General features: G+C 43.1%; 1 protein-coding gene across 2 annotated transcripts in view; it reads left to right on the plus strand.

Moving 5' to 3' along the window:
- LOC139052507 (probable cytochrome P450 12a5, mitochondrial) overlaps window positions 1-16,071 on the plus strand; it is a 151,284-nt gene that overhangs the window by 19,351 nt on the left and 115,862 nt on the right. Inside the window, exons 2-3 of one of the 2 annotated variants that reach the window (XM_070529624.1) lie at window positions 9,908-10,145; window positions 12,066-12,256. In XM_070529624.1, the coding sequence (XP_070385725.1) occupies window positions 9,908-10,145; window positions 12,066-12,256 (429 nt within the window). The remainder of the gene's footprint in view (window positions 1-9,907; window positions 10,146-12,065; window positions 12,257-16,071) is intronic. The other variant, XM_070529625.1, reaches the window with a different exon arrangement.

The raw sequence follows: 16,071 nt of genomic DNA on the forward strand, positions 1-16,071 counted from the left end.
ACGCGGCTCGACGTATGCGATATGCTGATTGAGTGACGTCCTTGATGGGGTTAAGAAATGGCTTTGCCGCCCATTCATCCGCTGGTCTTTCCTTTGCTTGGATCTGAGAAAGCTCTCGGAGTGACCCAAACCCAACGCCAGCCACTTCGGTGAAAGTGACCTCCCCCTGCCAGTGTTCTCCACAAGGCCAGGCCAAACAAATGCTCTAACCTCCTTTGTGCTCTCAACAGCCCCACTACGGTTATTGTACTAAACACGAAATACCCACCCGATAAAGAGCCCGGGATACAGACATCCACAAATAGTGCTGTGAAAGAAGACACGTTCAAAGAGAATAAACAGCTAAAAAATATATTGTAAAGCAATGTCTTACAGTCATTCGGACAGACAAGACACAGCTGAGGCAATCGAAGAAAGTTTATATTTTGCCCGGTCTGGCTCCGAGTGAAATTCTGTGACTTGTCAATGGATATACCAACTTCCTGACATGCGTGGCATGACCAAACAAGTGTTTCAATCTCTTTCCAGCATCCTGGCCAATAGCTATGAGTAACATCTCTGATGGCGGCGGAATCGCGAAGTGCCCTGCACATTTTCCCGTTTACCGCGACCTCCTGCACATATGGCTCGAGCAGTCTTAGATTTTCGTCTGAACGGCTAATGCTGGCGAACGCGATTTGCTCCTTGCAATTTGAGGAAATATGGTCTTCCTTGTTGCAACGGAAGCAGATAATTGGTCTCCGGGCCTCGAACGCGCGCTCTACGTCTGCCTTAGCTTTCGTGGCCCTAGCCGACTGGGCTGTCTCTGCTAGCCCTTCCCTCGCCACCTCAGCCTTAGTCGATACTGCCTTGCTGAACTCGTCGCTCGTGGTTAATAATAATAATAATAATAATAATAATAATAATAATAATAATAATAATAATAATAATAATACTTTATTGATGACTTGAGAATCATGCAATTGAAGAATCTTGCCTGCCAAAGCCACAGTGGGCTTGAACGGCAGTGGTTGATTTCTTATTCGGCAAAACTGGGCTGCGAGGGGAAAACCGCTTTACAGAATATTCCCATTTTTGTAGCCTATCCTGAATCTGTTTTTCTTGGAAGTTTCGGCGTGTGTAATATTCCTCCACGAGCTGCGCTGCCTTCTCAAGGTTTACCTCTGGGAGCCTGTCCTGCAGCAAAAATCTGACTTCTCGAAGAACTCCATAAAATTGCTCCAGTGTTATGCATTCAAGTACCTTGTCATGGTTGCCATACACTTCTCTACTTTCGAGCCACTCTTTTAAGTTAGACTTTAACTCGTACGCGAACTCCATGTGCGACTTGCTGCCCCTTTTTGCGTATCTAAACCGCTGTCGAAATTCTTCGGCAGAGAGGCGGTATTTTCGAAGAAGGGCAGGTTTTACCTTTTTAGTCTTCTTTAGACAAGGGTGCGAGAACTTCAGCAACCTCTACTGGGACAAGTGAAAGAAGTTCTTGAGACCAAAGGCTTTCGTCCACCCCTCTCTTTTCACATGTACGTTCGAAATTCACAAGAAAAAGCGGGATATCACCGCCTATCGTGTACGGTAGCATCAGATCCTGTATTCTCAGTTTAGGCATAGCATCTCCACCGGAAAGGGGACTTCAACGCGCCGACCTGATTCGAACTTGCTATATTTCCCGTTCTCTCATTTTAAGAGCATAGTCTCACTCTGCGCGCGTCTTTTCTCCTCTGCCTCCTCGAGCCTTTTTCTCGACTGTGCCACCCCCCCCCCCCCGCGCGTTTGCCTCTCCTCTGCCTCGTCGCGCCTTTTCTGCTCCTCTGCCTCCTCGCGCCTTTCTTTCTTCTGTCTCGTCGCGCATATTTTTCTCGCTTCTCTCAAGAATTTCTCTCCAAACCTCTTCGACTTCCTCCTTAGTTACCTCTTGTGCCCTCATAACGTCCAGAATGGCTTTCTTTCGCCTTGTCGCGGCAACCACAATGCCCACCTCCTGACAAACACCAAGAAGGTCCTGTATCCTGAGCTTCTTCGTCGCAATGTGACGATTCGTCTCCGGTTTTGCCTCTAAATTAGCTTTGCTTCCGAAGCCGGAAATCAATGCAAGGCCTGAAGTGAACTAAGACAAAACCACTACAACCTTTTCAGAATAGTTGAGCAATTGTCCTTAGCCTTTACGTGTGCGACAGAGGTCTGGCGATGCGATAGGGGGCACTCACCTCTCCTAAGTAGCTGACGCCGGTGTTCCTCATGCCAACTGTTGAGCGGTGTAGCGGGCATTATTTGGCTTTGAATACCACAGCTTGACATCCAATGTTGTGACTTCGGGGTGGTGGACCAGAGATGGACTCGTTCAGTAGCCGAAGAAGAAACGACAAACTTCATACAATATTTACAGATAGTGGATGATAGCCCACATGTAGTTGCAAGAGTGCATCAGACCGACTGGGCTGCTGGAAGCGACTCTCTCTCTCTTCACAATGGGCCGGTTCTCCCTTAAGTTCTTTCGGCGACCCCTCGTCGGCAGGAGCCATTTTGGCAAGTGCTGACGTCACTAGCGTCGAATTCTTGATTCATCGCGAAGATGACTGGGTGCTTCTTGAAGTCCCCCTCGTCTAATTTTTTATTCGTCGCGGAGGAGTGGGAGCTCCCGTCGCCTCGCTGATATACACGTGATGCAGGTGGTATGGCAGCTCCCGTTGCCTCGATGATAAGAACGTGATATGCCACAACAGCTATCAATTTTCAATGTTACGTAATTCCTTAGCATAATTCTTCTTTTCTGTTTTTCACATGCTATGGTGGAAGGGGGACCCTCTTTAGTTAAAAGTGAATTAACTTTTCAATTACAATTGGGAAGTCTCATCATTGCGCTTAGGATACAGATCAGTGTACATAACCGTGCTACATTAGAAACTAATTCTTTCGATAACTCAAAAAGCACAGATATATTGTGCCCATTGTATCTTACAGTGACGCTGTGACTGTGTTCAAAATACCACAAATCGTAGTTACCCAACATAATTTGGGAAAACAACTTAAAACTATATTGGTCCCCATGAAGTGGATACTTACATGCATTATTAAGATTGCTCAATCTCAAGCTCCAAGTGAGAAATTTATTGTTGGCTTCTTAAGCATAGTACATACCAAATATGGCTAACAGTGGATGGATTATAAATTTTGTCTACCGCTCAACAATGGAAGTCAGTAAGTCATTCCCTTCTTTTCAGAAAATTTGTTCAGAAATTTCAGAAACAGTGACGCCTGTATAAGGTTCTTAGCTCATGGGTCTTCCTACTTTTTTATGTTATGAATAGAAATGTGTTTTCATTGCAAGATGAGAATAATGTGTGACTGGGCTGTTGTCGTTTGGAGATAGTTTTTGCCATTAGGAATGATATTCTAGCGCTAGGCACATTGGCCCAGTGCTAATGTCACAGAATCTTGGGAAAGTGAAAATATGCTCAAAGTGATATATTCTCAAAGTGAAATATTCTCAAAGAACTGCCCCTGTTTGGGAGAGTGTTCAGGGAGGTGGGGCATTGTGCAACATTTTTGTTACATTTTTTCCTGAAAGACTGAAATAAAAGTTAGCATAGTGCTACAAGTATGTAGATATTTGTGGCATGTTTGTTCCTGCTTATACATTATGGCTGAATGTTCATTACACCTTTTGAAAATTAATTTCAATTGTATTTTCCAGGCTCCACCATCATCGATTACTAGACGGACGAAATGAGGCTGAAAACTAGCCTTTCCTCGCTTCTTTCTTGGGAATTGAAATAGCAGGTGTTCGCGTTAAAGAATGAACTTGGAACATGTGAGCAGTAAGCAAAGCTCCATACAGGTCATGCTGGTGGTGGAATGCTAAGACAAACCACAACATTTATTTGTTTACTTATTCATGTAATATTTATTTACTTATATCTCATGAATGCTTTACAGGTTTCCAGCAAGCAATCAGGTAAAAGAAAGAAATATCGTTGCATCAAAGCAAACATGTTGTTCGAAAAACGCAATTCACGTAGCACAGTACTATGATGAAACGCTTTTAGGCAACTAGTTTGCTTTTTATACAAATAATGAAAAGTGCAAAATTTGAAGAAATAAAGCTGTAAGGTTAACATATCTTACTCATAAGTAAGAACGAGATCACATTTTTATTGGGCCTAATACCATAATTTGATCTGTAAAATTTGAGATATCATGCTGCTCTAAAAAAATCACTCATTTGTAGGTAGGCGTAATATTGCAATAATTTCATGTGATCTGTAAATTCATATATCAAGTTTGTTGAGTTTAGACATAGCTGATAAACCTGCCCGTTTTCAATAATTTTTACGTTTGGGTTCTAAATCAAATAGCTCTTCCTGCAATGAGTAGAATTTTACTTTCTCAAATGCCACAAACTTAATTCAGATTAGTCTTGTGGATGTGTCAAAAATATTTCTGTATTTTCGATGTACTTGAGTAGGAAAATTTACAGAATTTATGGAATTGTGCTAGTTATTTTCCTGTGATTTACAGTTGCAAACTGAGTAAGTTCTTTTCCTTGAAGTTTTGCTATGGTCAGCAATTTTTAATAAGAATTGATGCTGGTAAAGTAAAAACTATGATTTTAAATCATTTTAATGTATCAAACTTCATCAAATTTTATCCATAGTTGCCGATAAAAACAATCTTACTGTTCATGTGCATTACATAGGAGCTCGCGAGCAAAATATTCTTTTGCACATTCCATGTGTCAGTCTAGTTTATATTTCTCACCCTAATTTTTTTTAATATTGGCTCTGATCACAAAATTGTTTCCCTTACAACGAAATTCAAGTTTTTAAACTTTGTACGATATATGGGTTACTTCTCTATGAAGATCACTATTTGCCACATTTTTGCAGGGACTGAGAGTGCTAATTTTACACATAAACATAGACTAAAATGCTGTGTGGTTTAGCTATATGGTGTACTTATCTATGAAGACCACTATTTGCCACATTTTCGCAGGGAGTGCCAGTGTAAGTTTTGCACTTAAACATAGACTAAAATGCTGTGTTGTTTCGTCAGGCGGACACAACATTGCAGTGCACATTCATATCAGTTTATTTTCACGTTTTAGTATCCTACCATATAATGTGCACTGCTGGAACAGGCCATCCTTTTGAAGTTTTAATGGTAAGATTTCTTGTGCTAGTCAAGCCTGTTATTGCCAGGTGTCAACTCTGATCGCAATGATTTTCTACCACTGATTCTTTAACCTAATGTTTCGTGCGTTCTCACCACCAGCTTGACCGAGAAGCATGTTGGCAGCTAGAGTTGATGCGTTGCAAGTTCTAGTCTGACGCGTGTATGTAACATATGAAGCATGTATCTAGTCTGAAGTGCAATAAACATTTAAAACTGAATATTTTGCGGTTGTAGCACCAATTGTTTTGGCACTGCATTTACGGTAGTGCTTATTGCCTACTGTACTGCTAGTTCTCTAGAACCATGGTAAATTGCAAGTACTTTTCATACATCGGCCTAGCTTCTACAGGCATTTGCCTGTAGGGACTCGAAAGCTACTACATAGAAATATTCTATAGAAATTTGTCATTAGCATCTCTAAAGCAACTCGATAGAGATGATCTATAGAAATTTGTCTTTAGCACCTTCAAAGCAACCCCATAGATATATAGAAATTTGTCTTTATCATCTCTAAAGCAACTCGATAGAAATATTATATAGAAATTCGTCTTTAGCATCTTTAGAGCAACTCTATAGAAATATTCTATAGAAATTTGCCTTTGTCACTTCTGAAGCAATTCGACAGAAATGTTCTATAGAAATGTGTCTTTAGACTTCCTATAAGAATGCGGTGGCCAAATCACTTTTGGAACTCTCTAGGAAAATTCTATAAGTAATCAATATAAACACAATGAGTTGTATAGAACAAATTCAAAAGACTTTCTAAAAAACACATAAAAATTATTGTAAGAGTGAACCGGTAAAGGGACATCGCGAGATAGAAAATATACTCTGCATGCCAACGCCTGATACTGCTGGTATGGGTGTTATCACGTGACTTCGAAGTAAAATTTCACAGTCTAACATTGCCCAACATTCAACAAGAAAGTCAATGCAAAGGATGATGTTGTGAGCGGTGCGTTCCAAAAGAACAAATTCATTTGCAACATCTTGTCCACCCACACTCACTATGGCAGAGCAAGTTCTAACGGGCCACAGCGGTTCGCCCCAAATTCCACGAAAAGTAGCCTTTTGGTCCCATGTGAACACCACTTTGTGTGCCAGACCATTCTTAAACAAAACACCCATTACAGAAACTGTAGCACTGGCGTCGACTAAGGCATCAGTATTTAAACCATCAACATACACAACTTTGTTTTTCCGCATGGCGACAGGCAGAGGACTACTTGACGGTCCCGCGACCTCACCTCCATCGGTCGCACCAGCTAGTTTCCCAGCTGGGATGGTAGTGAAAGTGAGCGGCGGCGAGGTGATGGCGAGTAAAGATAGCTAGTCGGAGGAGGAGGAGTAAGACTACGGTCGGCAGCTCGAGACTCACTCTGGGATGCACGTTCACGCCGTTGTCGTCGAAGAGGCGAAGTGGTCTGCCGCGGCGCGTTGTCTTGGCCTCAACATTGGTAATCGGGTATGCCCGAAACTTTCCGCTGCAGTCGGCGACAATACCTGGCAATATGTCCACGGATACCGCAGCTAAAGCAAATAGGAGGCTCACGGTACACAGCGTAGCCATAAAATGGGGCCTCGGGCTGGCTGTACCGGGGAGCAGGGGGTTGGCGTGGTGCGGTCTGACGACGTTGGAAGGTACGCGATGAATGCCGGAGCTCTGCCGTGTCGACGCAGAGGTGTTCATCACGCAAAGGTCGAATTTCGCTGTTGCTTTGCAGTTGGCAAATCACCGACTGTTCAGGACAGCATACGTCAAGCGTGCATTGGGGGTACTACCACTCTGCATCTCTTCCTCCACCTTCTGCTTGAAAGTGCGGAAATTCTTCTTTGACGAGTTGATGAACTAACAATGCGATGTCGTGGGAGGACGCGACGTCCCCGCTTGCGACCCTGGTGACGTTGTCAAGTCTACCAAACTTTGGCAATACACGATGCGTCTTCAGTGCCTAAAAAGCAGGGCAGTGACGTCTTAGATCAGACGGAGTCCGTAGCTCTTCCTTTGATATAAGGAAATTGCAGACATCTTCAGCGATGCGCTTCAGAAAATGTCTAACGTTATCTTCATCCGACGTGGCCGTGTTCACAGTTCTGCGCAGTTTCAACACTTCTACAATGTTTGTTGTGCATGCTTCTCCGGGCAACTGTGGTCTACGCGAAAGCGCATGCTCAGCCTGGTTTCTTTTGGAAAGTGAGTCTCCCAAGCAGCTCTTGATGTCAACGAACCTTTCCCACGTTGTCATCGTGCTTTCGTTATTATCTAACCAGAGAAATGCAGTTCTGGTGGGAAAGAAGACGTGTTAAGTTCGAAGTAAGGTGGCGACTTTTTGCTTCTTCATAGCGTCAGCATTCATTGATGACGTCTTGCACTGTGGATGAGTTCTTCAAACTCAGAAGTGTAAACGCGTGATACACGATACCTTTCAAGATATGCGCAACCTTTTCCGTTTCCGGCATCGTGTCATCGACTTTGTGACAAAGCGCGAGCACGTCCTGCGTGCACGTCACATAGGACTCGGCGCAGGTCTGAGCTCGGCACGTAAGTTCTTTCTGCGCAGTACGACGGCGTCCAATGTGTTGGCCGAACAGATCGATGAGACTTTTGCTTACATACGCCCCAGCTCGTAAGTTCCTGTTCAACCCGCCATGGTTGCTCAGTGGGTATGGTGTTAGGCTGCTGAGCACGAGGTCGCGGGATTGAATCCCGGCCGCGGCGGCCGCATTTCGATGGGGGCGAAATGCGAAAACACCCATGTACTTACATTTAGGCGCACGTTAAAGAACCCCAGGTGGTCGAAATTACCGGAGTCTTCCACTACGGCATGCCTCATAATCAGAAAGTGGTTTAGCACGTGAAAACCCCATAATATTAAGTTCCCATTCGTAGTTGAGAAACCACACTTGTGCCGTGCGCGCCAGGTAAAATATGATTTTCAATAGCTTCAGAGTCGGGTCCCTAGTTGTTACTAGCCCACGCCAATTTGTACAGTTGAAGCTAACCTTCGACGTCGGTGTTGTGAGAGCCGGAAAAGGTACCTTGGTCATGCGGTTGTGTGAAGACGACTGGGCACCTGGCGGAGGATGGTTGATGCACAGTTTGGGACCTGCTCGAAGCATTCTCATTCCCGCCGTGCGCTGACATTGTAGATGCCGCCAAGGAGCGCCCACTGCGTATCCGTCTTGAAAAACCCGCACTCTCCGCCAAAATGTTTCGGAGAGAAAAGACACTTGACAGTATATTTACAATATATTGTCAGTGTGCTACTATACCGGTTATTATTGTGCTACTATCCTTTAAATACTGTTTTGTTATAGTCAAATATGTCCCGCTCGCTCTGTAATTCGATTGATTATATTTTACTTTGTGAAAGTTTCTTGTTCAGTGACCTCTCCCGTTCAAAGGCATTCGGTTTATCCATTGTACAATTTTAATACCACATTACTATATGTTTGCGCATTTTCTACACTGTATTTTGTATATATAATAACATATGAATTCTAATTATTCTATGAACTTTGAGTGTACTCTCCCCCTACTCAATGCCTCTAGGGCCTGTAAGGGATCTTTAAATAAATAAAAATATCTACACAACGGGCAGGAGACAGGCGTATAAGATAGAGCCTGTGCGCACGACTATCGGCGATCGTCGTCTTCATCAGTCCTTCATCATTGTTCGCTCCTGAAGCGTCTCGTAGCAATATTAATGATGTCTAAAAACTGTTAACTTCTTATGTCAGGCTGTGCGCGGGTGATTGTGTCATTTATAAATTTATACACGGCACAGATTATATTCGTGTGTTAAAATGTGATATTGGCATGGAAAAATGGAAAATGGAAAATGCGTTTGAACGTAAGCAAGTGTTGTCTTATTAGTTTTACTGAGAAACGCAAACCCTTCCATTTTTGTTATAGCCTGTCTTGCACATCGCTTGGCCGCGTTAAACATTTTAAATACCTTGGTCTCTATTGGTCTTCTGATTTATCAAAAAAGAAACATATGGGCTATGTAACTGGTAAAACCAATGGTGCGATAAATTTTATTAAACGTAACTTCATATCTGCCCTAAAGAAGCTCTGTATGTCACCAATGTTAGTCCAGTCCTTGAATATGCTTGTACAGCATGGGATCCTCATGGCAAAACGCTGATCTATAAAATTAAACGCATACAAAGTCGTGCTGCACGCTTTGTAAGTGGTAACTATAACTTTATTTTCAGTGTCACATTTAGAATGAATTAAGTTAGAAACCTTTTCACGCAGTGAACAAAATTTTTCGTTTAAAATTTCTTCATTCGACTTTTATGATGAACTGGTATCAATAAAAGTTTATACATGACGAGCCCATACTACATATCGCACAGAAGTGATCATGCTATAAAGGGTCGTGAAACCAGATGTCGCACGGATATCCTTACGCATTCTTTTTCTTTTACGATTGACGAGTTAAATAAGCTGGATGGGAGTGTTATCGATGTTCAGGCAAATATGTTTTCCTGTTGCTTGCAAGATCTATGCTTTAGTTGAGTGTTCAAGTGACAGCTGTGCCTGTCTGCTTTCTTATTTTTATTGTGGCTCTTCCATGGACCCCCCTACAATAATGCCAAACTGGGTGATGTGGGCTTCCAAATAAATAAATAAATAAATAAATGAATAAATAAATTAGTAAATGCTTATGAAATTCACGTCGACAGCCATTTCGATTTAATTTCTGACGGAGGTTTTTTTTTCGTTTAGGGAAGTATGACCGTCACGACATCAACAAGGCTGCTTGGGAGATTTATCACGAATACGGACCCGTTGTGGCTGAAACACTACCGGGAAGGCGAATCCTTGTGCATCTCTTCAGCGCAGATGACTTCCGCACCCTGTACCAGGAGGAAGGGAGGACGCCGTACCGCATGGGTGCTCAGCCATTCAAGTGGTACCATGACACGAGGGCAGAGTACTTCTCCAACCCCGGATTAATTAACGCGTAAGATGTCAATTATCTACAGTATGACTCTATTAGAATAATACATCATACAGTCATAATTCACCATAGAGAAAAGGCAATATTTTCCACTCATCTGAACCACGCACTTTTCATTCATCTTGTGTAACAGCGTACGTGGAAAACTCAAAATATTTGAAGCAATGCGCGTTATTTGCTTTTAAGCCTTGCTCTAAAGAGTGTGGTAGAAAAGAAAAAAAATATGCACGGTCGTGCCCTAAAAAATATAGCAAAACATAAATTTTGTATATCCCTAATTAGGGACACCTAATTAAAATAGCTTGCCAATGAAATCAGTGAAACGTGAGACACCAATTGGTGTTTGCTATAAACTAGACTTCCTAACTTCAAAATAACGGCTTTCTTAATTTAATAGTCAGCAAAATATGTTTGTAAGAATCCAGCTTAAGTCTCTATTAGGAAGTCATCCGACAAACACAATACTAAGACCCTTGCAACTAACTTTTGGAGTTGCGTCGCCGTGATTCAGCGGTATCCAGATTCCAATCCGAATTGACTGCGCTATTACGCGTGCAGGAATACTTCAGATGCGGTGGCAGCTCGGTATGATACGCGAATTCATTCTAGATGCTTTTATCTAAAGTACTCACGTATTCATGAGGCAGAAATAAATGGATGCACCAACAACTGGACACGTCAATATGCCGAAAATGCGCTTCATGTGATTACCGCTTAAAGCATTCTTCCATTCCCTTTGTTGTAACCTCACCGAGGCCATCGTAGCCATTCCAAAGGCAGCATCAACTTTAGAGCGCCGCACCACTATTTTCATTTTCACTGCGCCGGTCCTAGATGGTCCTGACCTGTCATATTGGCTGCGCACTCCCCATTCCTTTATGAATTCCCGAACAGTGGCAGTCAAGGTTCTCTGGGAAATTGATTACCACAAGTCACCACCGTTTATCAAAACGTACAAGTTTGTTGATTGTAAAACAATGCTGAAAAAAGGACGAGATGTCCTTCTTTAAAACAGGTTTCACCATGCAATTTTGCAAACCCGGCCAACTTGTCAATAGAAGGAAGCTTGTAAAATGAAGTTATGTATATTATGTAAACATAAGTTCCTCAAACAATATGTGATAAGCTAATGCTATACAAAAAAAGTGTTGGAATTGCTGTGTAAATACTTAATAACTAGACGTGAGACAATGTCTGGGGAAAATATGTGAGAAATTATTTCTTATCATTCTACTAGGTTTGAAAAAGTTGTTCTACTCGTGTCATATATAATGTGCTATGTGCTAAGCGCTCTAAGACTACCTTAATTAATTAGTGGTATAGCGAATACCCTGTAATAGATAGCTTACTTATTCATACCTTATTCGCATTTGTCTTACGCTATTACTTCCTAAATTCAATATTATTTACAAATTGTTTTTATACTCTCATTCCACAATCTCATTCCACAAAAGTGCAATAAAATCTACTGGGCGCAAATTCGCAAAGTTTTTCATTCGGATGCGCTTTCTGCCGATAGTCGTCCGCCTTCGTTGATGTTTTGTCAAGCGTCACGACTCCTTCAATGTTAATATAATGATCAGTGTCAGCGTAAGATCTTTTTGTGAATCTGGGAACTGATCGTTTCAGCTAAATTCTAGCGTTGTAGGTGTCGGCCAATTTTTATCATATTATTGCTATAATAACTTTATTTATGTGTGGTATTTCATTACGCTATTCGTGAGAAAAGTATCTTTGAACGCGCAACAAACATCCTTCTTGTTAAAATGTGTTAAGATGGTAGCAGTACTACAATCTTCATTCATAGCAGCGAGAAGGTCAGCGTCACATTAGCAATATGAACGTAAGTACTTTTGAGAGGGACTCTTTGCTGTGGTCCTGCAAATGCTGCAGCGCTTAACGGACCACATTTCCTATCTGCAGTCAAAACGAGCAGTGGCAACAGATTCGTGCCATGGCGCAGCCATCCACGCTTCGTCCTCGGGCAGTGGATTCTTACGCTGAAGGAATAACAGAGGCTGCCCGCAGCGTTGTGGAGTACGTCGCCAGGCAGCGAGACAAGGACGGATACGTGTCAAATTGCGAGGTCGTCATGAACAAGTGGGCACTGGAGTGTGAGTAGACTATATATACACCGCGCATAGGCCGTTCCGGAAAATTTACAGGTTGGCCTTTTAAAAAGCAAGTTGGCCCAGAACTCATCTATGATGAATGCGCAGGTCATGCGACTAACGCTCTTCTCAGACAAAAATGAATCTATTGTGCACTGAATGAATGTTTATTGTTCTATGCACACTTTGTTCTATTATACACTTTGTATAGTTCGGTTTCACAGATGCGCGTGCAAGGCGGAAACACACTTCGCACTATAACAACTTTATCGGTCCTTTTGTTTGGCGTAAATTATTAATTAAATGCCCCTAAATGGTTCTTACTTCAGCATACCGGCAGTAGAGAGACCGGTGTACGGAATATTTATGAAAAATTTCTTCAAACTTACATCAGAGCACGTAGTTTTGCTGATCGCTGACGCTCCTGTCAGTTCTGGCTGCTTCTGGGCACGGGAAAAAAGAACTGGCCTGAGAATATGAAAGATGCTATCCGCATGGTTAACTGAGGCATGCAACTCCCGCCTCCCTAGTGCTTAGACTCGCTGCGTTCCCAGAAAAACTACGAGGTCAGTTACCTTCCCCCGCCCCCCCCCATTCTCTCCTTCTCATTAGCTCAAGTATAAGCACAGTCCAAAGCTGTAGAAAGGCTGAAAACAGCACTGAGAGCCGTCAAGGTCACCTGCTTTGTGCGAATCTCAGCGCGGTAGTGAGACGGCACTGCGAATGAACATTCTTAATAGCCACCCGCGAACGTGAGTTTTCGGATGACGAGAGACAAGCAGACGTGACGAGCGGATCATACGACACTCGGGACCTCTCGGTAAGCGCTGAAAAACTTTTCCCTTTTTTAATTTTTACGCACAAGTGTTAACGCTGTTCAAATTTAGCAAAAATATATCGTCAACATAGGGTCGCTCAAGACCGAATACATGCGAAGGATTCGGGAAACAAGAGGCTAGGGCAACTGAGAATTGACACTAGGTCGTGCAACCTATGCCTATCAACAAAAACCCGCGAAGACAGACAAATTAGCGGTTCTGGTACGTATGTAGGACACTCTGGGCCGTACTTACCGGCGACAAAGTAGCCTAGTCACCTGCAGGATTATCTTACTGAGCGATGTCTTATGCTAGGTTGCGGTAGTCGGAAGTACATCTCCAGGCTTGGAGTGGCGCCTGAGATGCCGAGAGCGAGTTGGGCTATAGTAATCCAGGTACAACCAAATTAGGAAGGCCCACTAAGCTTGAAGAAAGACACTCCCCTCACCAGAACAGAAATTGGCCTCCCTGGTGCAGTATGTGGCCACAACCTCCCAAATGCAATGATCTTCTCAATGAAATGGCCCTCAGTCCCCAGCGGCTGCGGAGCACCTGACCAAGGCGGCGGTCAGACGTGCGACATAGCAGAGCGTGGAAACTAACAGGCCGTCAATGGAAACTGACCCTTGCAACGTTTAACACCCGAACCCTTTCGAGTGAGGCTAGCTTAGCAGAACTCTTCGAAGAACTATCAGACATTCTTTGGGATCATCATCAGCCTGGTTACGCCCACTAAAGGGCAAAGGCCTCTACCATATTTCTCCAGCTACCCCGCTCAGGTACTAATTGTGGCCATGTTGTCCCTGCAAACTTCTTAATCTCATCTGCCAACCTAACCTTCTGCCATCCCCTGCTACGCTTCCCTTCCCTTGGAATCTTTCAGTATTTTTACATATGGCTCGTCTACACCCTGACCATCGGTTATCTTCCCTCCTCATTACATGTCCTGCCCATGCCCATTTCTTTTTCTTGATTTCAACTAAGATGTTATTACCACGTGTTTGTTCTCTCACCCAATCTGCTCTTTTACCCGCCGTGGTTGCTCAGTGGCTATGGTGTTGGGCTGCTGAGCACGAGGTCGCGGGATCGAATCCCGGCCACGGTGGCGGCATTTCGATGGGGGCGAAATGCGAAAACACCCGTGTACTTAGATTTAGGTACACGTTAAAGAACCCCAGGTGGTCGAAATTTCCGGAGTCCTCCACTACGGCGTGCCTCATAATCAGAAAGTGGTTTTGGCACGTAAAACCCCATAATTTAATCTGCTCTTTTCTAATCCATTAACGTTACACCTATCATTCTTCTTTCCATAGCTCGCTGCGTCGTCCTCAATTTAAGTAAAACCCTTTTCGTAAGCCTCCAGGTTTCCACCCCGTACGTGAGTACTGGTAAGACAAAGCTGTTATACACTTCTCTCTTGAAGGATAATGGCAACCTGCTGTTCATGATCTGAGAATGCCTGCCAAACGCACCCCAGCCAATTCTCATTCTTCTGATTATTTCAGTCTCATGATCCGCATTCGCGGTCACTACCTGTCCTAATAGATTTATTCCCTAACCACTTCCAGTGCCTCGCTACCTATCGTAAACTGCTGTTCTCTTCAGAGACTGGTAAACATTACTTTAGTTTTCTGCAGAGTAATTTTCAGCCTTCTGCTTTGCCTCTCCTCGTCAGTGAGCATGCATTGCAGTTGGTCCCCTGAGTTACTAAGCAAGGCGATATCAATAGCGAATCACAAGTTACTAAGGTATTCTCCATTAACTCTTATCCCCAATTTTTCCCAATGCAGGTCTCTGAATATTTCCTGTAAACACGCTGTGAAAAGCATTTCAGAGATCGTATATCCCTGCCTGACGTCTTTCTTTATCTGGATTTTGTTGCTTTCTTTATGGAGGACTACGGTGGCTATGGAGCCACTATAGATATCTTTCAGTATTTTTACATATGGCTCGTCTACACCCTGATTCCGTAATGCCTCCATGACTGCTGAGGTTCCGACTGAATCAAACGCTTTCTCGTAATCAATGAAAGCTATATATATAAGTGTTGGTTATATTCCGCACATTTTTCTGTCACCTGATTGATAGTGTGAATATGGTCTATTCTTGGGTAGCCTTTACGGAATCCTGCCTGGTTCTTTGGTTGACAGAAGTGTAAGGTGTTCCTGATTATATTTGCCATTACCTTACTAAATACTTTGTAGGTAACGGACAGTAAGCTGATCGGTCTATATTTTTCATGTCTTGCGCGTCCCCTTTTTTATGGATTAGGATTATGTTAGTGTTCTTCCAAGATTCCGCTACGCTCGAAGTCATGAGGCATTGCGTATACAGGGTGGCCAGTTTTTCTAGAACAATCTGCCCACCATTCCTTCAACAAATCTGCTGTTACCTGATCCTCCCCAGCTGCCTTCCCGCTTTGCATAGCTGCCAAGGCTTTCTTTACTACTTCCGGCGTTACTTGTGGGATTTGAAATTCCTCTGGACTATTCTGTCTTCCATTGTCGTCGTGGTTGCCACTGGTGCTCTATAAATTTCTATAGAATTCCTCAGTGACATGAACTATCTCATCCATATTAGTTATGATATTGCCGGCTTTGTCTCTTAACGCATACATGAGATTCTTACCTATTCCTAGTTTCTTCTTCACTGCTTTTAGGCTTCCTCCGTTCCTGAGAGCATGTTCAATTCTATCCATATTATACTTCCTTATGTCAGCTGTCTTACGCTTGTTGATTAACTTAGAAAGTTGTGCCAGTTCTATTCTAGCTGTAGGGTTAGAGGCTTTCACACATTGGCGTTTCTTGATCAGATCTTTCGTCTCCTGCGATAACTTACTGGCATCCTGTCTAACGGAGTTACCACCAACTTCTATTGTACACTCCTTAATGATGCCCATAAGATTGTCGTTCATATCTTCAACACTAAGGTACTCTTCCGGAATTAAGGCCCAATATCTGTTCTGTAGCTTGATCTCGAATTCCTCAATTTTTCCTCTTA

This window comes from Dermacentor albipictus, unplaced genomic scaffold, assembly GCF_038994185.2.
Source record: "Dermacentor albipictus isolate Rhodes 1998 colony unplaced genomic scaffold, USDA_Dalb.pri_finalv2 scaffold_26, whole genome shotgun sequence".
NCBI classification, from domain to species: Eukaryota; Metazoa; Arthropoda; class Arachnida; order Ixodida; family Ixodidae; genus Dermacentor; species Dermacentor albipictus.